At 44.0% G+C, this 22,850-nt stretch overlaps 1 protein-coding gene across 2 annotated transcripts in view; it reads left to right on the forward strand.

Moving 5' to 3' along the window:
• Positions 1-22,850, forward strand: part of GRIP2 (glutamate receptor interacting protein 2) — a 278,368-nt gene that overhangs the window by 649 nt on the left and 254,869 nt on the right. The window contains exons 2-3 of one of the 2 annotated variants that reach the window (XM_051788511.1): positions 594-742; positions 5,534-5,595. In XM_051788511.1, the coding sequence (XP_051644471.1) occupies positions 5,541-5,595 (55 nt within the window). In that variant the 5' untranslated portion in view covers positions 594-742; positions 5,534-5,540. Of the gene's footprint in view, positions 1-593; positions 743-5,533; positions 5,596-15,585; positions 15,733-22,850 lie in introns of those variants that run through there. The other variant, XM_051788510.1, reaches the window with a different exon arrangement.

Raw genomic sequence — 22,850 nt, forward strand, 5'->3', positions numbered from 1 at the left:
CTAACTCACCTATCGTCAAAATTTCACACTATTCATAAATTTGAACAAAGGCATCAGCATTCATTGGTTACAAATTACAACACTTTTCTCTTAATTAGTACTCAACGCCCAAGTTATATCTCTCACTTCTCATGCTAATTAGTCCCCAGGCACAGTTCTTCCTTCTAGTTGAGTCTGGGGTCTATTTTGAGTAGGTGATCAATGAGCCGGTGGTCATGATCTCCCACTGCTGGAATTACCTTTCCCACAGTTACTGCTCAGTGCTGACTTTACTCCTGGTGGCTCTCATCCAGACAGCCCATTCCTCTTGGGATTGTGTTCTCTTTTCCTTAAAACAACAGATTAGCCAAGCATATGATGCTCACAATGCAATTATTAATCATAACTGTCCACCTACAGCTACTGGTTAACAACTGAAAAAAAATTGCGAACTTTGACTCAACCCCCTGTTAAAATTTTGAGGGGCTTGATGTCATCAACAGAAAAAAACAATAACAAAAAAACCAAGAACCAAACCACATCAAAAAGTCCCAAGCACAACCAGGAAAAAACCAAAACAAACCCAAAACTCTCTTTCCTACCTGATAGGTGAGTGCCACAGAGATGAGAGCTGGAGACAGCCACGTCCCTCAACACCCATCTGGGTTCAGCACCACTGCCCTCTGGGTGCCTTGTCCGAGCCCTGAGCCGTGTCTGTCCTGTTGTCCTCGGCTCTCTGCCTGCATGGATCCAGCTGAGGGAGGTGAGATTTCAGTCACAGCTTTGCAGTACCAAAAAAATGTTGTCCATAACAGCCAAGTACAAACCCACCTACAGCTCTGTAACCTCAGAGAGGAGCACAGGTGGCTGTTGGGGAGCAAGGTTCAGTCTTATGCTGGGAAGCTCTTTGTATTCTTTATCATCCCCCTGGAGAAATGGGACTGTCTGATAGGTTTTAATTCAAAGTGATTCTGAAGAACACATTTTAACTGTGGTTGCAAGAGGAAGCTACCTTTCACTTGTCTTTATTAAAGTGGAAAAATATAAGGTACTTCGATGTTATTGCTTGGCAGTGTGACAGCTGACAGAAGCACCAGATACAGTTCTTTTGATTTTTGAAATGTGCTGCCTTTGTGTTTGGCAAGCTGGGTCAGGCCCACATTTAATAGTTTACGGACACAGGATTGCAAAGCTGACAGAGATACTCAGTTGCTAAGAAAGCTGCATCAGTATTCCAGGGAGTGTGAAGTGTGCATTTGAGAAAGAGCAATTTCTGGCCCTAGTGAAGCTGTCTTGCTTTTGGTTTTTTAAAAGGAGAAGGGGAATTGGTGAGAGACAACAGATATAGAGAAGTACAGGTCATATCAGAGCCATGAAGTTTAGTATTTTAATCTGCAGTGGAAGAAAATAAATGAGCGTTACTGAAAAATAGGACAAAGGAATGGAAACATCTGTGCTGTTCTAATTTAATCACACTTCAACAAACCTCACCTAACAAAAACACTGAGAAGAAAAGACAGCCCAAACCCAGCCTCAGGTTGGTCCTGATTAATTCCCACCTTTTATTTGGAGGCAGTGTCTGTGAGGGCACATTTCCCCTCTGAAGTGCATTAATCCTCCACATTGCTCATGTTCTACATTACAGCAACAGGACTCTCTCACCTGTCAGGGTTTCCAGTGTTCCAGGTGTTGAGCACTTTCAGGAGCTCAGGAGTATTTTTATCTTGAGATTCTCGTAACATGAAGTTCCTGAAGAGCTGACAGCCAGACTTGGTTCTGGATACCTCCTTACAACTGCAGGTGCAAAAACACATCAGGAAATCTTGGTCTATTGAAAACTTGGCCTGTAGAATATAATGGCCATGGCTAAGATGGATGGTTGAGGCTCTGGGATAGAAACTCTACGTGACCAGCTTTGGAAATATAACACTAGACACTGTGTAGGTACTGCAATGCTTCTTGATCTTTTCTGACTTAAATGTGAAATGATACAAATGCTGAGTCTATTTAGGATACTACTCTGGAAGCCACTTTTTTACCTGTCTTTTGTCTCTCCCCTCCAGATGCCTGAAACGAACCTTTGCTTGCAGGATTCCTTGGCACAGCCTAAGCCCCGGTGAGGCTCTTTGCAGCTCCTTACTGTATTCTGTCCTCAGTGTTGCATTTTCCCCTATGACCTGCCCATAGCTCTTGTAGCTTGTGACATCATCCTGACTTCAGCTCCTTGTAGCACTTTTCTTCTTTACAAGCAAACTGGTCCTGTCTTGTAATGTTAGAAGCATGTTCTCTTTTTTCCCATCTACAAATCTGTTTGGTTTTTTACTAGCTCTCTCCTTCCTGGACTCTGTTGTGTATTTACCTGTCTGAGCCATGCTGGAACAGCACTTTTTCTGGTTTGGGTGTTGTAAAAAATGTCTCAGTATCACCTCAGCAGCCCTCTATGTATCAGGTGTTACTTGGATAGTCTTAGGGATAGCCTTGGAATGAGGCCCCTGGAGGTGTCAGCATCACTCTTAAAATGTTCCTTTCTGGTTGAGGGTGAGATTCATGATAAGGGTTGTAGGGAAAAGCTGTGTTTTTGTAGGGAAAAGCAGTTACACGACAGGATGTAGAAAAAGGAATTAATATCAGGAATATTAATTCCAGCAAGCTGGCTCATGTTGCTGCGAGCGAGGATCTGCGCTTGCAAGAAAATAGGTTATTTCATGGGTAGCAGAGATCTGGCTGGGCATGCCTGGATTGGGAATGAGTCAGAGCCACTGATGCTGTACATAACTGATGGACTCGTGCAAGGAGATAACCTTTAGCTCACATTCTCTCCCGGTTAACGTCAGCAGGCAGGGATAAAAGCAGACCTGGGCCGGAGGAGCGAGGCTCCTGCTGGGGCCGCGGGGTCGCCCTGCCGGGCTCCCCTGGAGGTGGGATTCGGCACTGAGTGCTCACCCACTCAGATGGCCTTCAGAGCACTGTGTGTTGGTTCAGTGGTCTTGTGTTTACAGCCAAAGAACTGACAAGCTTTCACACGTATTGTTCCCTCAGAAAGGTTCGGTGTCAATTCTAACCTGTGGAGGGCTATTCTGCGCATTTTTTTTAATCCAGCCCACAGGCACTCATAAAATGCCAGTGAGGGAGAAATAAGAATATTTGCAGGTTGTGAAGCAAAATCAGCTTAACACAAAGGAATTAGGTGAGGAAGGGGAGGAATCTATCTCTATGTGTACAGTAGAGCCTCAGTGTGTCTGTGCTGTGCTTATTTCTTATCAGAAATATGTGAAAGCTGTATAAGCTACCGTATCTGATCTCAGACTGCTGATAGCCCTGAATTCCTGGGGAATAATTGATTCGGCAATTCCAATTAGTAGGCTGCTCATTTTAGCATGAGGCCTAATTGTGTTTATTTCCACAAAGCTGCATCAACACAAAAAGCTTGTTTATTATTTTTGAGGCAGATGGGAGATCGCAGTGGATTGTTCTAAGGGGATTTTGTATGAAACAGTGGTGTTTCAGTGTCTTGTAACATTGGTGAGAGATGCTGCACACACTTGAAATGAATCAATTGCAAAACTTTGGTGTGGATTTCTCCTACATCCCCCTACCAAAACTAGACTTACCCGAGCTCCAGACCAAATTATATTGAAGTTTGGAGGATTTGCTTTTCTGAGACTGATTCTCTTATCACAGACAGTAAGGTTTCCTCCTACCCTAAGGCCTTGATGTCTGTCTTACTTTCTACATCTTAGCTTTAAGATGAAATGAAACCGGGCAAATAACAGCTGGACATTTTGTGAGATAAGCCTCAGTGCCAGGGCACTGTGTCCTCACACAATTTCAGACCCACTCAACATAAGACAACTCATCCATGTTTCTCTAAGGGAGGGAGAAATTCCTTCTGACTTTCTTTTTAATTTTTTTTCAGGCTCTTTGTCTTGGAAGTTATCACATGAAAACATTTGTGCTATGTCAACAAAAATCTTTTCTAAAACAGAGGAAGATTTTTCTTTTTTGCTTTCCATAGTTTTGCACATTCTTGGTCAGCTGGTGTATTAGTTTGTGGAATCTGTGTGTCTTAGTGTGTATGAGGCCAAAAATTACTGTGGCAGAAGCAAAATTTTTGCAAACTAATTGTTGCAACATCAGAGATCCAGAAATGTGTATTTCCTTCATAGCAAAGATTACATCTCTTCCCAAAATAAAGTCCCAGCATACCTTTCTTTACTTACTTCTCAATACTTTCCTAAAGGCACCTGAAGCATACCCTAGGCTTTTGTAATTTTGCATGGGATTTCTTCAGCAAAACAAACAAGCAAAAAAACCCCAAAAGCCCTTTGGTAGAAAGCCTAGATGGATAATTGTTTTTTTGCAGGAAGACTAAAACTTAAAGTCATTTTGGTAGGTAATTGGCAGGTGTGCAAAATAGGAGAAAAACGGCAATTCTTTGACAAATGTTGGAGTTCCTTTGCATGATCCTAGGCAGAAAGTCAAAACTGCCATGCATGTGGCTCTATTATTTTGCCTCTTGGGTCACAAGCTGCAATGCCAGAGTGCTTTTGTGCTAGTTTATTTTTGATTGCAAACTCAAAAATAGGCACATGCTAAATTGAACTGAGATCTAAAGTAGCCTTGTCCTTTTCTGTGGGAATCTGTATTTTATATGCAGTTTTATAATGCACTTTAAATCATGGCTTGTGTCAACAATATTGTCCTCTCTTCTCTCTTTGTATGTGTTATGAGAGAGGGGCTGCTGTTATGTGCTACTTGTGTAGAAATTGGAATTCCTCTCAAATACAGATGGAAAGTAGGGATTTCCTAAGAGTATCCAACAACTTCAATCAGAAATAGGCTTAATGTCATCTTACAGCAGAGTCTGTAGGAGGGACATAGTTACTGCAACTGGAATTAGGAAAGAAAACTCTTATTTTTGCCCATTTTTTTTTTTTTTAGTAGGCATTTTATCAAGCCTTGATGAAAATGGGCATAGTGACGCTTTCTCCATTGGGGATCGTTTGCATAAGGAAAAAGAATGAGCACCAGTTGAAAAGATGAATATTTTTCACTATTTTCCTGTACTAAGAGGTATCAATACATATGTTTTCTAAACTGGAGATGTAAGTAGCAGCAAGTTCCAAAAGAAATTGGCTTATCAATTACATTGAGGAGTGGCTGTGGATATTTTCATTCCCTGAACAGAAACTCTAAGCTGTTGGACTGCACTGTGCTGTCCATGGTTTCTGTGTGGCTGGCATAAAAGACAAACATGCCCTTTAAGGAATTGCTCAGCTCCTTGAGATTTACCCATTCATCTGTCCACCCTCCTTTCACCATCTGTTTCTTCTGCTGTGGACATGTGAAGTTGCTCCATCCCTGCAGCAAAATGCAGCCTGGATGGTTCACAATCAGGCTTTTGCACGAAGCAGAGTTTTCCTGTCTTTGCAAGCACGGATGGACTTGCCTCTCTGTCAAGGTGTAGCCCTATAAAGAAGCTGGATTTTGTATTGCAGCTGCACATCTGCAAGCTCCTTCAAGACACTACAGACCTGTATTTCTTTGTCTCTAGGTTGGGGATGCCAGGCTGGAGAAAGTGCCTTGTTTTTTGCCTGCGGAGAATACAGGACAGAGGTAAGGCAAGAGGGGAATACAACAGCAAAGGGGGAGACTAATCTAGGGGATGCTCATGGGAAGGGGTTCAATGCTCCTTTTTCTGCTCATTGATATTGTTAAAGCTGCAGGATCCATCCCAAAACTTGTGACTTTTTATTTAAAAGAAACAAAACCACAATGTAGCTTTCCCATTAGAAAACACACTTTTAGCATGAAATCTATTCCCCTTCCAAAATGCTGACCCAGATGTTAGTGAATGCACATGTGCTTTGCTTACAGTTCTGTCTTTAATCTGAACCAGGCCTAAGAAATAGAGCTTTTACAGTGGTAAAGTTGTGTCTGTTAAAAGGCATCTACCAGAGCATAACAGTTGGGAACTATTAAGCTCATGTACCTACTCTATGCTCTGTTTTTCTTTTAAAGAAAACACTGTTCTGTTGATTGTGTCAGGTAGATGGACACATGCTCATTGTAGCTGTAACTTTAAATCCTATTAATGTTCATTTAGTGTCACAATAATGATTAAAACCATATTTATATCATGTCTACTGCTTGTAAAATGATCCTGTTTATATCACACTGTTTGACCTGAATTATTTTAAACCATCAGGCTCATGGTAGAAAGTTCAGGTTTTCTGACATGGTGGCAGGAATCTGGGTCCTGTAGCACATTGCTAAACTAATTTGGAGGAGGGAGAATAATTTATATTTACTATTTCTTGCACAATATCATTGAATTGCTGTTGATGCTTTTTAAACATATATTGAATGGTGTTATTAAAGTGTAAACTGAGTGGGATTTCAGTCCAGTACAAAGCAGTGTGTTCTTTTCCCCCCTAACCACAGAAACCACTAGCCTGAGGCTTTTCATTTGTCTTCTCAGACTAGAAATGCCAGAGCATGTGTCCGTTTTAAGAATAAGTATATCTATATCTATATATATTAAAAAGTCTTTGTTCTCTGGTTATGAATGATCTTTGAAGATCTTTGAGATGCAGACATGAAGACATCCCTTCTGCACACTTGGTATTTATGGGTCTAGTTCTTGACACTGAGCAGAAGATTAGCTGGCATAATAGAGCAAATTATGGCTCTACATGTGCTTTCCTGATGTACTGGAACAATTAAATCTGCCCACTTGGGCAGGACACATCTCTGGCACACGATCATTTTTACCTTGATGCACCAAAGAGAATTAAATCAGCATAATTGTGTATGGAGTTTCTCTACCATATGGGCATTGGTTACCTAGCAGTCATCTACCATCTGCCTGCAGAGATGGCTAAGTGGCAGCTATGATTAATTTATTAAGAGAACAAAACTATCTTGTATATATAATCCTTCTCTGATATTCGGGTAGTGAAAAGCTGCTGTCAGATGTTTTAGAAACAAGAAACTTTATCCCCCAAACGTATCTCAAAGGCTTAGTCCATTCTAGTTTGGATTCCTCTTTAGTTTCAACAGCTAGGTTTATCTGCAATAAAGTGTTCTTCCACTATCCATCATCCCATCAGTTGCCCCAAAAACATGAAGTGAAAGAGGTAAGTTGTCTTTCTGGACAAAGTAGTTGAGCACTGTGAGAGTTTAGGGAAATGCTCAAAAAACTGTTATAGCAAATCTTCCCAGAAAAAGAGAAAGCAGAGTCCAAGGAAGACAGCGATAGCTGTGGATGGCTCGCTCCCAGCTTCCCTCTGCAGCAATGTCCCGGAGGTGAGTCGCCGGCGCTGGCAGTGGGACCTCAGAGCGGTAGGTGGCACTGCGAGACTGTTATTGCAGCTGTGTAATTTCCACCTCAGCGGTACCGTGAGCCCCCGGCAGAGGTGACCTCACACAAATGAGCGTCCCCTTCGCACTTCCTTGTCATCTCTCCAGCACTAGAGGAGCTAATTGGTTTCTTCTCTCCATTCCTCCAGTCTCATACATGTGAAGTTAAGTGAGAAATAAGACAAGGGGAGAACCCAGACTTGCAAGAAGAGCTGACCCTGGATTTCTGGCTGTTAGATCATATTCTGTGTGGGTTAGTGGGACTCAAGTTTTGGCTTCTGCTTTGGCCAGCTCTCTGCAGTAACAGTCAGACAAGGGCTTGTATGTTAAGTAGCATGAACATAGCAGCCACCCTTTTGATCTCACAACTGACAGTGGCTTTGTGAGAGATAAAATTGAAGATTAAATAGGTAAGGAATTCTCCAAAAGGGCTGTTAGCTTTGCAAGGACACAAAACCATACACCTTAAGGAAATCCACATTTCCTTTGCTTGAGTGATCCCTGCCCTGTTGTTAAACAGGACTCCAGGACTAATACAAAGGCTACTCCCCATACAGGCCTCCCAATACAGAGGTTACTTAGAATAGAAGTCCAGAAGGCACTGAAATGTTTCTATATTTATCACAAAAGAAAACTTAGAGTGATTATAGATGTTATTTTAGAAATAATTGAGAAAAGAAATATTGAGTCTCTTTGCATAGAGCTTGGAAGTGTGTGTGGCACTGCTGCCATTAGTCAAATATAGACAAGTGGAATGAGAACTAGAATAATACTTCAAAATGAATAACTACATCAGGCAAAAGTCCAATGATTTCTTTATTAAGGCCTTGATGAATTCCAACCAAGTCCTCAGCTATACCAAGGAGCTGTACAAAATGTGAATTCCAGTATTTTATGAAATACTGCAGGGGAGGGAGCCCACACTACATGGAAGTGAAGGGGGCTTTACATTTTTTAACTCTTGCCCACAGCACTTGTTTCCTTGCTAGCTGTTTTGGGAGAGATCAGAAATGGCAATTATTGTCTTTTTCCGTTCTCTTTCAATGTAGATGCAAAATTACAGAGTGTTTCTATTAAGACCAACAGTCAATATCAATGATTTGCAACTGTCTTGCCTCCTCTGATCTGAAATAGACTGCAGTCATTAATGTGTTAGTGACAGCTGGGGCTGGGTCACACTGAGAGGGACAAGGAAGCAAGACAATCATAGTAATGACTTTTAACATATGCTGACAGGGCTGTAGTGTTGCTTTCTGCACCCTGCTCATTTCTTGAACTGCTTCTGTTTATCAACCAGAAAAAAGGAACCGTACTTTTTTCTAATGCCAATATTGAAATTTATCTCCATGAAATACACACAGGGATGTGTCTTACTGAGAGATGGATGGGTAGTGTTTCTCTGCTTATTATCAGTGTGTGGTAGCTCTGATGGTAGCTCTGAATGGGTTTTGGTGAAATAGTTGAGTCCTTGATGCCAGCTCTGGTTTAAGGGAAGGTCAGGAGGGAGCCTGAGACTGTGGCATGAATGAAGGCTGGGTCCAACCCTGTCTTCATGTCCTGAGCCACCTGCCACTGATGCACAAGAGAAACCTCACAAACTCATTTAGCACAGCTCCTAGTTCATGGGGTCAGGATACAGTAGGATCAGCAGGACCAAACAAGTCAGAGTCAAACCTACCAGCTGCTACCCCGAGTCTGACTGTCCAAAGCAACTGGGATGGTTGGTTTTGTCCTCCCTTCCCTTCCAGTGTAGTTGTAAATGGAGTTCTGGGCATGGCAGATACTGCTGTCATGTTAATACAGGGCACAGAAGTACTTCCACTGTGTTTTTCTTTCATGGTTGTTGAAAGACACTGAGCTATTCCTGGGAGAAATGACAAATCCCTGGAGAGCAACTTTTCTTACTTGCACAACTAGTAACCAAGAAAGATGTAATTTGGGAGTGCAGGGACAGCTTAGAGATCCTTCCCCATAAAGAAAAGTTTGTTAATCGGGAAATCAAAGCAAAATGTAGAGTGTGTCCTAATGGGAAACTTTCACAGGCTGACATCTGTCTGATACCTGGTGTTCTGGGTGGTGCAGAGCCAGCTATCCCATATCTGATACCTCTTTCACTTAAGTGATTTGCAAAACTTCCCCGAGGCAGCTCTGCAATGAGGAGCAGAGATGAAACCTTCCATAGCCAGAGGCAAATCTTGCTGCTAAGTGAATGCCTGGAATGAAAACATCTAGGTAGAAGTGGGATGGTTTGGGGATCTCTGCTGTGGGTAAATGGTAATAAGCACTTTGATGGTAATAATAATGATGATAAGCACTGGAGAGGATTATGTGGCTCTGTGAAGGTAAACACTTGGACATGGTGGAAATGGTGACATTTTATTAGTGATGCGGTGTGTGTGTCTAAGGGGGAAGATTGTGGTGTGTGCAAGGGAGAAACTAACAAATGAAAAAAGAGGAAGTCCTGAAAGCAGTTTTGAAAGGGAAAGAACATATTTCCATCAACAGCATCTTCAATCACAGTTTAGAAAAGTGGCTCTTCATTGCTGTGACTGAGTTCAGTCTTGTTGTTAAATTCTCCTGTCTTTCTAAATAACAGTCCAGATCACACAGCAACTTCACAGTAACCCAGGCAAAGCTGTCTTCTGCCTGAACTGAGAGGCCTTCACGCAGGATGGGACCAAAAGTGCTGTCTCTTATGTTGCAGGGTTATAAGCAAATATTAACAGTATTAAGCAGCTGTATCAGCTGCTAGCACTTCAGGCTCTGCTGTCAGAGAATAACATGTATAATAACAGAAAAACATGTAACATGCACGGTCACCTCAGCATATTGAATTTCTGACACATGCCTCAGTAGCCTGGAAATCAATAGGCAGCAGCTGCAATACTGCTCTGGCCACTGCCCAGCCCTAAGCCTCACTGCTAGCAGGGGAGGAGGCACAGACCTCTGGGTCTTGCTTAAACACTGATGTCGTGGGGCAAGTGCTGAGGAAGACGCAAAGCTTCTCTGGCTTTGTCTCTGTGTAGTCCTCTCAGCACCATCTTGTGAGTTGCTGGGTAGTCACTGGTAGAACGGGGAGAATCTCTGTGGTGTGGCAGTGGCAGTAAGCGACAAGACTGTTTGGGAACACAAGGTGGACAGTCAGTGGCATGGTTTTGGCAGAAAAGGTGACTGGTGTTCATGACTTGCTCTGAACACCATCTATAAGTGAAGAACTCTCAAAGGAAGCAAAGCCAAAGCTTCAGCACAAGTATTAGCCCAGCAGTCAAGTCAGCAAAGACAGCTTTGTGCCCAGGAGCAGAGACCTGATGACAGTGGTTTTGAGGGAGGAGGAGAACCAAGTGGAGATACTTCATACCTCTGAGTTTGCTGGCCACAGGCGGCCTCACTGCTTCAACACTCAGAGCTCATTGCACAGTTACTTTGCAGGGCTCTTGCAGAATGAAGATGATTTGGAAGGAAGTGAGGGACTGGTCTGAGCCCCTTTGTGCTTATGATGTAATTTCCAAGGAAGGAGGTGAGGAACCAGCTCTGAAGCTGACTCCAAGTGTGTCTTTGGGACAGAAACAAGGAACACTTGAGTGCCCTTCTGGCAGGAACAGAGCACAAAGGTGACCATATCCTCATGGTGTTCATAAATGGGGTGTATACTTGTGTCACTGAAATCCAAGGACATTCTCTCATTCTGTCTAAAAGGTATTTAGTCGTTCAGAGAGATGAGTATCAGCCCTAAGAGGCAGAATGACAGATTGTTTCCAGCCTTCAGAGTGTAGTTGGACATGAGTACTTCTGCAGACGTCCACAGTATGAATGTGTGCCCTGAAGTGCCTGACAAGAAGCAGGCAACGAAACAAGTAAACTGTTTGTACTGCTTGAATTTAAGGCAAAAACAGAACCAAGTTGGATTAGTAAGTAAAGTTCCTATTAATCAACCTCTGGTGGTGGTAGCAAAGTGAAGATAATCCATTTTAAAACTGCCTTTAACCTTCTACCATGACAGGATTATTTTTAAATTCTATGATCTCAGTGCTGTTCACTGCTGTGTGTGGATTATGGGACACACAGCTTCATACAAGTGAGAGTGTAGCAGCCAGTGAAACAAACCCATCCTGACGCTGTGTTGTGACAGAGATTGATGCCCTGTATTCCCAGTCCCATTCCACGTGCCTGGGAGGTGAAAGGAGAGACTGGTTCTTCCTTAAAGCAGCCGTGTGTTATTTACATATCATGGTGGGATGGAAACAGATTTCCCATAGTCCCCTCCCTGCCCCATGTACAGCTGTAACGGTACAGGGTACACTGCTTCAACACCTGGGAAAGTAGCCCAGTCTTGGTAGAGAAAGAAAATTTATCTTTTACTTAATTAAGTCATGAAGTGGAAGCGAGAAAGGAAAATATTATTCTAGACACTGAAGTAGATTTCTTTTGCATAGAATTACAGAGGTCAAAGTAATTTCTGGCTTGATCTTAACTATTGAATGCTGCCTGGCAGTAGCACTAGGTCAGTATGGGAGTGAGGGAGCCCGTGGTCCTCTCTGTTTCCCCAGAGGGTTTCATGATGCCTCCAGACCACTGTTGAAATAATGCAGCCTTTGGGTGCCACCTCCCTCCTGGAACATCTTCACTCAAGCTGCTGGGAATGGTGGACGGACAAAACACCATTCCTAAGGGTTTCCCAAGTGCCAGATCCTCACTGACTCAGAAATGGCAAGAGGAGAGCTCTTAAATCACTTGTTTTGGGGCTGAAAGTGAAGATTGACTCATTTCATTAACTTTCCTTGTTGCAGGGAGTCAGCTTATTCTCATTGTGAGATGATAAAGTGAGGGACCTTCAAGGTGAGGGAACACATGACAGGAAAGTTGGCTGGAGATATCTGTAGGCATACAGATCCAGGGCAAAATCGAAGCAAAAAAGCCTGGACTCTCTCCCTCAACCCTTTCAGGAAGATTAGATTTGTACTTGGGAGCCTCCTCTCACCACACAAGTGGCATTACCGTCTGTGTTCCTCAGTGGGGCAAGAACCACTGGCTGCTGATACAGGCAATGCACAGGGCACAGTTAAGTCCTCAGTTGATCAAAATAGGTCATCCTGTCCCAGGGCATGTGGCCAAAGAGGAACCTCTGCCTCACAAATTTGGTTTTACAACCATTTCTGCAGGATGGTGCAGCTGAGTGGGAGGACAGCAGCACCCTCTAAAGTTGTGGCAGTGTTCATGTCACAGTGGTGCCTAAAATCCTGCAGCTGGATATTTCAGTTATACAGACAGATTAGACATTGCTCAAGGACACAGGTATTCACTTCTGAGGTGTTCTATGGACTTCCTGCTGCTTGAAATATCCCTCCATGACTTTCCTCCAAAGATGTAGCATAGCATCTGTCTTACATTGCTTCTGCTTATGAATTCCCTACCAGTATTTTTAGCTATGTTTTGTTTTCTCTAACACAGTTTCCCATGTGAGTACTGAAGTTAGCACTTGAGAAAATCTCGCCACACTAGCTTTGGCTCTTTCTACAATAATGGATGTGTCAAATTCAATTCTTAAGAGCTCTGAGCTGCTTTTTGAGCTAGTAATGTGCTTGCTATTTTCATGTTTAATTATTTCTGTGGCACAACTGTCCTTTAAAAAGTAGTACAGTTATAGCAATGACAGTCTAAAGAGACTTAAGCAAAATAGTATTTTGAGAGATCATCCAGTGTAAATGGCAAAACTAGATGAGCTTTTAGGCACAAAAAGTGTCGATTTGACCTTACTTTTAAAAGCCCCTTCTATGTCATGTTTTCTTCAGACTCTCATTACTTTCCCTGAAAGTAACAGTAGATCAATAACCGTCACTTTTCTGGGAATCCTTTTTGAATGCCTAGAATCTGGATATCATCAAGCAATTAGAAAATACAGCTGAGGAAATTAAGGCACAGAAAGGGCAGGTGATTTGCTTGTGTGGGTGGTTGAGTTAGTCATATAACTCCACAGAGCTTGTTTCTGTATGCTGGGTTTTAACTATTGGAAGAAGCATCATCTTCCCCCAGGATGCATCTTGGCTTCAGATTAGTTCTCAAAAAAGCTTCTGAGTTTTGCTGTCAGAATATTTGGTGCATATCACAAACTTCCTATAAGTTAGCATGATGTGCCCTAGTCCAATCTAGCTGTGGAGTTGTGATTCGTTGTGAGTTCCAAAGGTACCAGGAACATCTGCAATGAAATTGCAGGGGGCTGTGTTTCTCCCCTGAGGAATAAGCTGTGCAAATCTGCTGTATTTAGTGTAAGGGAAGTTGCTCTTTAAGAAGCTGTAGCTGAATGGGGACTTGATCCATTCTTTTTGTTTCCAGTCTGATAGTAAATGTGCGCAAAAATATCTTTTTGTGTCTGTGAATTTTTCTGTGCTGCTAGTGGAGGATAGGCAGGTCTGAGCTCTGGCTATGTTCCTGCTGCTGATAGTCCTCAGGAAATCTCTCTTAGAAGTGATTGCTCCAGCTGGCTGGAATAAGCCTTCAGGTGCCATCACTCCAATCACTGTCCTTTAAACTGATGGGTAACGCCCTAACTAGAAACGTGGAAGTGAATCAGGCTGGACCGTGCTGCTCTCTGCTGTGATGGGAACCTCTCATGCAGTTCTCAGGCATTGCATGCTGCTGTCTGCCCTCTGCAGTGTTGCAAACTCTTATGCTTAAACGAAGAGGGCTCATGGGTTTATGATTATCCCATCTTAACTCACTGGGAACGCATGCTACAGCACTAACTTCAAAACAGATCCTCTTCAGCCCAGCTCCCACACTGGTCTTCAAGAACTTGGGAGGGGGGAATAATAATAAAAAAACCTAGTTTAACTGTAGGTCTTTAAATCAAGTACCTCAGTCAGGTTCCTCATCAAGCAGACTCCCCCAAAGTCATGGACTTTCTTAGGTTTCTGCTTTCAGTCCTTTCTGCAGAAACTGTTTTTTTCCCTTGATGTGCTCAGAGCTCTAGGAGGTTCTTTCCCAAGCAGATTCTCTCCCAAGTACCTTGGGGTTGGGCCACTACAGTTTTCATCAGGTGTTGAAGAGGTTTCCAGACCCCTACTGCCCAGCCTGGCATACTCCATACCACATTTGGCTGCCCTGTAAGTCTGGCTGGCAGCTCCTGAAATGGAAAAGCTTCTCAGACGTGAGCTGTGGGCAAAGCACAGAAGGTGAAGCTGCTGCCCCTTAGCAGGGTGCTATGCTGTCCTACAACATCTGCTTTTCATGCAGGTAGGGACAGAAAAACTGGACTAAAAATTAAGCTGAATTCCACATGGATGCATCTAGATAGGTGTATTATTTTGCTATTGTAGCTGCCCTGTCCAATCTGGATGGTGTCAGACACTAGCCTTCCAAAACTGGAATTAGCTCATGCTAACCCAAGAAGAGTCTGGTTCCTAATATTTGAGATTATAGCAGATGTTGCACATAATATCATCACTCTCACAAAGGGAGGCAGAGACGCAGAGTGAGACCTACCCGCCAGCTAATAAAAGACCTCGTGAAGAACAAAAAAAGCTGCTAGTCATTGCAGAGATATGTTGCCCCCAGGAAATTAAAAACACGAATGCCCTGGCATACACAATAAGCATCTCCTTTGTGTCCCTGTAAAAGCACTGAAACCTCTGGAATATTAAGAAATGACAAAGATGCTTTTAAGTCCCTGTCTCCCCCCACCCCCCATACACTTTAGCTGCTTGCGAGTGGTGATGAAAAAGATGAAGCAGATCAGCCTGGCTGTTGTGCAACTTTATTTACCAGAGAACCCAACTTCAGAATAAACGCACGCGTCGATGCGCGCACCTGTGTGGGGCTGCCAGGCAGCTGCCGCTTGGTGAAGGGAAGAGACGCCAGGCTACAGCTGTAAAGGGAATGTAGAACGGGATCAGTGTGCTCTCCATCCCTTTCCCGGGCATGTGTTCTGTTCAACGCCAGCCGGCGATTTGGGACCCGCTGGAACGCCACTGTGGGTCGCAGCCCCGGTGCCTGTTCGCAGCCGGGCCCAACCTGTCTACGCAGACCGCACCAGGGGAAAATACACAATACATATGTATTGACAGAACCGCTTCCAGCCCCCCCTCCCCCGAGCTCGCCGCTCGCCCGCCCCCGCGGCGGGGGGAGCGCACCTGCGCGGCGGGCGGCCCGGGCTGTGCGCAGGCGGGGGCGGGCAGCGCTCCCCGCCCGGCCCCGGCCCCGCCGCCGCCGCATGCACCGCCCGGCCATAAAGCGCCGGGGAGCCCGGCCGCGCTCGGCAGCGCCCGCCGCTCCCGCCGGCCCCCCCGGGCCCCTCCAGCCGTGCCGCTGCCCCGGGGGGCGGCAGCGCTGCCCCCGCCGCGATGCCGGGCTGGAGGAAGAGCCTCGCCCTGTGCCTGCAGCGGATGCAAGAGGACGGTGAGCGCGGCGGGGGGAAAGGGGAGCTGGAGGTGCTCGGGTTTGCCCTCCGCCTCCCTTTTTCTGTTGTTCTTTGAGGGGTGAGGGTGGTACATCTCTCTCTGGGAGGGGGACAGTCCTCTGCTGGCATGGAGCTCCGTGGATGAAGGGGTTGGAGGAGGGATGCTCTTCGTGCCGGTAAACTTTGCCGCAGCAAATCTGCCCGTCCATCCCCGGGCGTGCTTGGTCTCTGCTTTGGGGTTTTCTTCTTTGAGTGATGGGGGCAAACCTGAGCGAGAGGTGGCTGCGTGGTGCTTTTTGGATATTTAGGGAGGCTTGCAGCATCTGAGCCCCAACTTTCTAAAGCTACTGGTGATGCTGTTTTCAGCTGGCAATTTTTCCCAGTGCCCTACTCCACCTGGGGATTAAAGGGTTTGCGAATTGTACAGAGGACGTGTTACGGTAATCTGCTTCCTATTATGCTGCTTACTGTTGCTCACAGTGACTGTGAATTATTTTGTTTACATGCTCAAGAGTGTGATGTTAAATAAGTGCTGGACCTGCGGCTCATAAAAGTCGGGAGAAGACATCCACAAGGTGGCACAGCATAAGGGAGGTTTAAACGTTGCACTCCGGCTCCTGCGTTTGTACATGACCAGGGATGAGAGTGGTGGGGAAAGTTTACGTCTTTGAAGTGAAGCGCAGTTCTCCCGTGCTCTCAGTGGACTCAGGTGGAGGAGCTGATCAGGGACGGGCAGAAATAAGAAGGAACGTGTGCCTTACGAACCTCAGCTGCTTTGGTGCAAGTAGCTAATGGCAGGTTTTTCTTTTGCATCCCTTCACCTGACTGTCTCTTTAGACTATGCACTGGTAAGCAGACTTACCAAATATCTAAAGTGGCACTGTTGCAGCATTTGGTGTAAGTATTGCAAAAATCGGGCAATACTCTGACCCTGCTGGTTAATAAGCACAGAGAGAAATTGTTCTGCTAGATGCCCTATAAGGTGTCAGACGTTAAGCTGTTGTGTCTTTCTGATGCTTGTCCTTGCTTCTACTGCTTTGGGAGAACACCATCTATTTGCTCTAGGACCATGGCTTCCCCTCAGAGCCTCCAGCCTCCTGAGCTAGAGCTATTAAAAATCTTGTCCTGTAGAACAGTAAATTAATCCTCTGCTCTACACACTGAGACCTGTTGGCATGAATTCAGCCCTGTTATGGTGCAGTGCTTTGTAACGCTGCCCTGATGCAGCTGACAGGGATGCTTCTTGCACTGTTGGACCAGGGATGGCTTGGGGGGAAGGGGGCTTATAAAACCTCTAAAGTGGTGAGCTCCTGATGTACGGCTGTGCTGGGTTAGTCTGTTTGCCAGGTTACTCTCTCTGTGACATCATATGTGTAGGTATTGGCTCTTGTCTCTGGGGTCTGTGTAATGCCTTTCCTCCTCACCTCCCTTCCCTCTGACTTCAGTCCCAGCACTGCAGTGAGTCTGTGACTGATGTGCATCCCTTGAGTACATTGCATTTATTTCCACGGGTGGCTCAAACAGTAGTTGGTGTTAGGAAGTTACCATTTAATCACAAAATAGTTTATCTGGAGGGATGAATCTCGCAGGCTTGAGCTGATGTGCTACGAAGAGGAGGAGGTATGTGCCTGCTAAGGAATGTGCTGAGTTTGTAGGGAACTTCTTTCACCTTTCCCTAAGGCGACTGGTTTGCTGGTTGTGTTACAGCTCATAATTCTGCAGGGGCAGCAGAGGAAGTATTTGGTAATGTTTTTGTAGCACTGCAGTGTTAACAGGTATGGTACAGGCTTTAACTGGATGCTAGAAAAGGCTTTACGTCATGATGTGTTGTTGCTCACGGCAGGGGGATTGGAACTAGATAACTTTTAAGGTCCCTTCCAACCCAAACCACTCTATAAAAACACTGCAAGAAATCTCTGCAGGGTTCTGTTCAGATTTTGATTTTGCAAACCAATCTTCAATCAGTCTATGAAGAAATACAGACTTCTAGGTTTCCTTATTCTGAGCAAGTTATGTCTGCCTTGTTGGCATCTCCATGCCTATGCAGATGTGGTAGGTGTGGGGTTTTTTATATCTAAGCTGGGGAGCTTCTCCCCCAGGCCTGAGTGCTCTGACCCATTAGAGCGTTCACTTCCTCTGAGGATGGCAGTACTTGAGCTTCCAAAGGAAGTGTCCTGGTGTTCAGCAGGAGCACAGTTGTGATTAGAAGAGTGGTGTATTTTGGTTACTGAATATAATGAGCATCTCTTGCAATTTGCAGCCATTCAGAGCTGGATTGGAAGCTTCATTAATCACAGTTGATATTCAAAAGGTCAGCCGTGGTAAGTCACACAGGGAAATGCAAGATATATGTGAACTGTGCGGAAGTACAGTTGCTATTTCAGACTATCACCCACAGCGGGACCCTTCATGCATGTTTTGCCTTAAAATTTCTGTCTCTTGGAAGATGAGAGTGACTTCTGACCAGTGTGCAGAAATGCTTCATTTTGTAAAGTGTTGGGAACAACATTTTGTTATTTCCAATCACAAGAGACTTACACATGGGATGTGCTACTCCTTACTCTGTTTCATACAGGGGAAAAAAAAAAATTGATGTTAATGACTTGGAAATTCTTGGTGGAAAATGTGTTCTCTTCAGTCTGTGTTGGTAACAGCCTTGTTATTCCTGAGCTGAGAGGTTGATCAGCTCCTAACCCTGCCTAACTGTGGGGTTGTCTCAGACCTGGAAGCAGAGCTTAGAGCATATTGCCTGGCAGTTCTGCCCATCACTGTGGGACAAGATCTTGTGCTGATTTACATCCCTGATAACTGGTCCTCTTTTGAGTCAGTAATGAGAACTACCTGGCTGTGCCAGACCCTTTCCCATCCCAATTTTCCTCCTTGTGCTGCTGTCCTTTATGTGAGGACTGCAGGATTTGGACTGCATGCTAGCTGCTCAGAGGTTTTCAGTAGCAAAGGAAGCAAAGGCTAATTTCTGCTTTAGGAACAAGAATGTATGTGGGCAGGTGGGAAAGTCTCTGTGATTTTTGGCATATCTGAGTGGATGTGGAAACTGTATGTCTAGAAAGGATAAATGGTATCTGCAGGCTGAACAGTGGAGATACTTTTATCCAAACTGATGAAAGTGAGTGTTATCTAGATGCACAGGACTTGTAGAAGACAGGTCACAGTAGTGGGCAGACAACCTTTGCTAAACCTGAGATGTTTTTCTGCTTCTATGAGGAGCAAATATAGAATTTGAGTGTAAATTTAGGTGGTTGATATAATTCCCTTTCCTCCCCCACATGGTTTTTCTTGAGTAAAAGCAGAAAATTTGACTTTCACCTTTAAAACTCCAATATGATGCCTTATAAAAAGCCCAAACTCAGACCTTTAGAAAGACTGATGTAATGGAATTACAAAATGTTGAGTGAGTTATCCACCCCTTGCACGACTCATGGGGCAGCTGGAAAGGAGAGGAAGGGGAAAGGGGCAACTCAGACCTGCTCCAAAAAGTGACAATATTGCAGGATTGCATTGCTGCTGTTTGCTTCCTTCCCTTGTATATGGCTCCGTGCTGGTTACCTTGGAAACAGCTGTAGGAGCATATAGGGGCATTTTGCTGCTGTGCAGCCATGAGCAAAGGTGTCCTGTGGTGCATGGAAAAGGAAATCCTTTGTGGTGCAGGTTGATTTGCAGGATGAGGGCAAAAAAAAGGGGATCTTGCAATGGGGTTTTTACTTTCTCAGCTGCCCTATTTTACTGCAGGTACAGTCTGGCAGGAGTGGGACCCTTGGGAAAATTTAGCGGGGGGTGGATTTTCATGGTTTTGGCAGAGCTGTTTAAATTTTTATAATGGAAAGGTACAAATATCACATCAGTCTGTTTTGAGGAGGCTTATAACAGCTGGGCTATGGACATCAGCTTTTTATTCTGTCCTCAGAACAGTGTACTGGGATGTTTTCCTCCATAGCTATGAAACTATGGTTATGACTGGAAATGGTATTCTTTACTTATTCACATGCATCAAGGAGAGACACCCCACTAAGATGGAAACTGGCTGGTTTTGCAGGATTAGCAGAAAATTAGAAGATCTTCCACTGAGTTCTATGCTGTTTGTGACATGCATGTTATGTGTAGAATAACTAAAATAGAATAACTGTTTAAAAAAAATGCAAATTGTCTTTTGTTCACTTACCCATAAACATTTTGATCTTGGAAACAGTGTGGTGTGCATAACTTTAAATCTATTCTGCTGCTTAAAATTAAGTGTTTTGGTCTTGTGCTTACCACATCAGAAATAATTCAGTCGTTCAGAAAGGAGGTTTTTGTATTTATCAAGTCATCTTAGGACTATCGTTCAGTGCCAGGTTGAGTCTCTTCAGTTTTAAGACATTGCCTTACAGAGTCCTTTTGTCCAAACCTACAATGCCATGTTCTATTGTACTGGCACTCAATTTTCAGTAAAGAAATTCAGCTGTGTAGCTGTCGCTTAGGTAGTGTGCATGAGAACTGCTCTGAGGCTGAAGGACTGTTACATCTGTCTGCTGTATAGATACATGCTGTATTTCTGCATGTGATACTCTTGCTTTACAGGGCATCTGAGCTTTGTTGGAGATGAGGACTTGTGCACATACAGTGCTCAGGAATTTATGGGCTGCTGTTTGTTGGCAATCCTCATTATACAGGCCACTGTTTTTAAACAAAATGTAAAAATAGAGGTTCTGACTCTCCGGTGAAGTGTGGTGGGGAGTTAGGACTGCACGAAGTCTGTGGTGGTAATGCTTAAGGGATAATGTTCACTTATCAAACTGATAGGACAGTCAGAGCAAATCCTGCTAGACTTTGATGGGGTCTTTTTTCACTCATTAATATGTTGATGAGGATTTGGCACCCAATGAGTGAGTAGAGTGCTCTGTGCTTGTCTGCTTCCCTCCTTGCTGGCTGTCACACTGCTGAGTTTGGGCTGCTGCCTTTGATCCTGTACTTCAGCAGTCATAAAATTTAGCTCTGATTGAGAAGTCTTGCACAACTTGAAGCCACAAGGGTTTTATCGAATGACTCTAAAACCTCATTGGAATTGGATTAAAGACAGAGATTGATCATTATGTTGCTTTTGGAAGTGATCTGCCAGATTTTACAACCTGAATGTGATCTTGTATCCACAGAGTTTGGCTGTGTGAAACTGTATGGACATTGTGGGTTCTGTGCTCTTGTTTATGCTGTTAGAATCTGTGGGGCTTCTTGAGAATGAGACTTTATTAGCAATATTGAGTGATGGTGCTCAGTGCTGACCAAGGCATCAGCTGCAGGGATTTGGTTTGGCATGCTCTCTCTTTAGAGCTGCCAAGTTTGGAAAGTGTTGGGGGGGAACCTTTCACAACTGAAGACCTTGATGGAAACCACGAACTGTGGTAGCCAGGAGAGTTTTGGAGTGAGAAGTGCCAGATCTGTCTGGATTCAGGCCATACTTGCTGTTCTCCAAACCTGTTGGTGTTTCTGTGGGCTCATGCCAAGTGTAGTGAAAAAGCAGGACACAGATGCGATCTTTGAAACTGCTCCAGTCTTGAGCTGTGACTGCAGCTGCTGACCCAGAGGTCTTCTGTTACTCTGGGTTGTACTTAAATGAAGATTGTGCAGGTTGAACCAAGGTATGTGGCATGTCTGAGGTGATTTATTCACTCTACCTTTTTTTCATTTGCTCTTTGTCTCGTCTAAGTAGACACAAGTGCTGGGGAGCTGCTTAGTGATAGGCAAAGGAGGGGTGTCCACCTGGGCATGAGCTGTATGCCAGGTTATCCCCTCATATGGCTAAAACTGTGTAGGCCTTTTCATGTGTGTCCCATTTTACTGACTATTTTGTTAATTATTTGGCTTCATTATAGTGGAGTAAAATTACTTATTTTGAAAAGAGAGTTAATTTAGAGCTGTAAATATAGTAGAATAATTATAGGAGTATAGCTCTACTGAATTATCCCTTTGTAGATGAACCCTAAGAGAGTGAATTGGGCATTTTTGGAGCTTTGCATCACATAAATGGAGCCATTTCTTTTAAAAGCCAGACCTAACCCTTGAAGTTCAGAGCAGTGATCTATGCCCAGAAGGCTTGCGTAATGTCTAGAGCAAGTAAAAGTTTTTTTTTTCCCCATGATGATCTCTTTTCCCAGAGAGGCCACAAGTCTCCTGCTCCAGTGAATGTTCCTGTGTATGGGGACTGCTGCTCCATGCCCTTCTTGGACTAAATGCAGTTACACCACCTAAATATCTGTTTGCATTCCTGAAATAAGTATAGCTACTATGGACTGGCACTGGTGTAACAGGGATTGGAACATAAGCAGTGTTTGATCAGGAAAATAAATCCCATGCTGATGGTTTCTGTTGGAAATATGAAGTGCTTGGCCTGGGTGAACCACACAGTGGAATTAAACATTCCCTCTTGGAAGGGTTTGCATTTTGCCCCATTATACTTGGTCTTCCTGTGAGCTCCTTCCATTGATAGAAAATGTAATGAAGCTTTAAAATTCAAGTAGGATTTTCTTCAGCCTACTTGTTTTGTCAAGAGAATGAATTATCCTTTTTATTTTCTCCCATTTTTCTCGTCTATCTTTGGAAAATAAAGGAACTCAAATAAGGTTGCTAAAACAAATAAATTCTACAATCATGATTTCCTTGTTACTGACTTTCCCCTCATTAATGTTAGATGAACTTGGTATCTACAATTACTGGCTTTCACTTTTGAACCAAAACTGTTTTCTGGCTCCAGCAAAATTTGCTGATTCCACTGATAGCACTGGGAGAGCTGCTTTCCACCGGGAAATCAGTTCAATCAAACGTATTTTCCTCTGACAGCTTCAGGTATTTGTCATCAAGACCACTCTGCCTTTAAGGGGAAGGGGCCTATTGTGCTATTGGAGATCAAGGAAATGTTGTGCATTAGGATGGGGCTTTATCTGTGTCTTATCTGTGTTAAGTAGAGGTGTCAGTGACCCTGCCAACTAAGCTGCTGTGGCTTGACGAGTAGAAACCTCTTGCTGAGACTGCAAAATAAATTCAGTGCTACAATCTTTCAGTTGTCTATAAAGTAACACACTTTTTTGCTTAACAACTTGATTTCCACTGTGAACAAAGCACTAAAGAG

This window comes from Manacus candei, unplaced genomic scaffold (genome assembly GCF_025592945.1).
Source record: "Manacus candei isolate 608988 ecotype Guabito, Panama unplaced genomic scaffold, ASM2559294v1 h1tg000025l, whole genome shotgun sequence".
In the NCBI taxonomy this organism is placed as follows: domain Eukaryota; kingdom Metazoa; phylum Chordata; class Aves; order Passeriformes; family Pipridae; genus Manacus; species Manacus candei.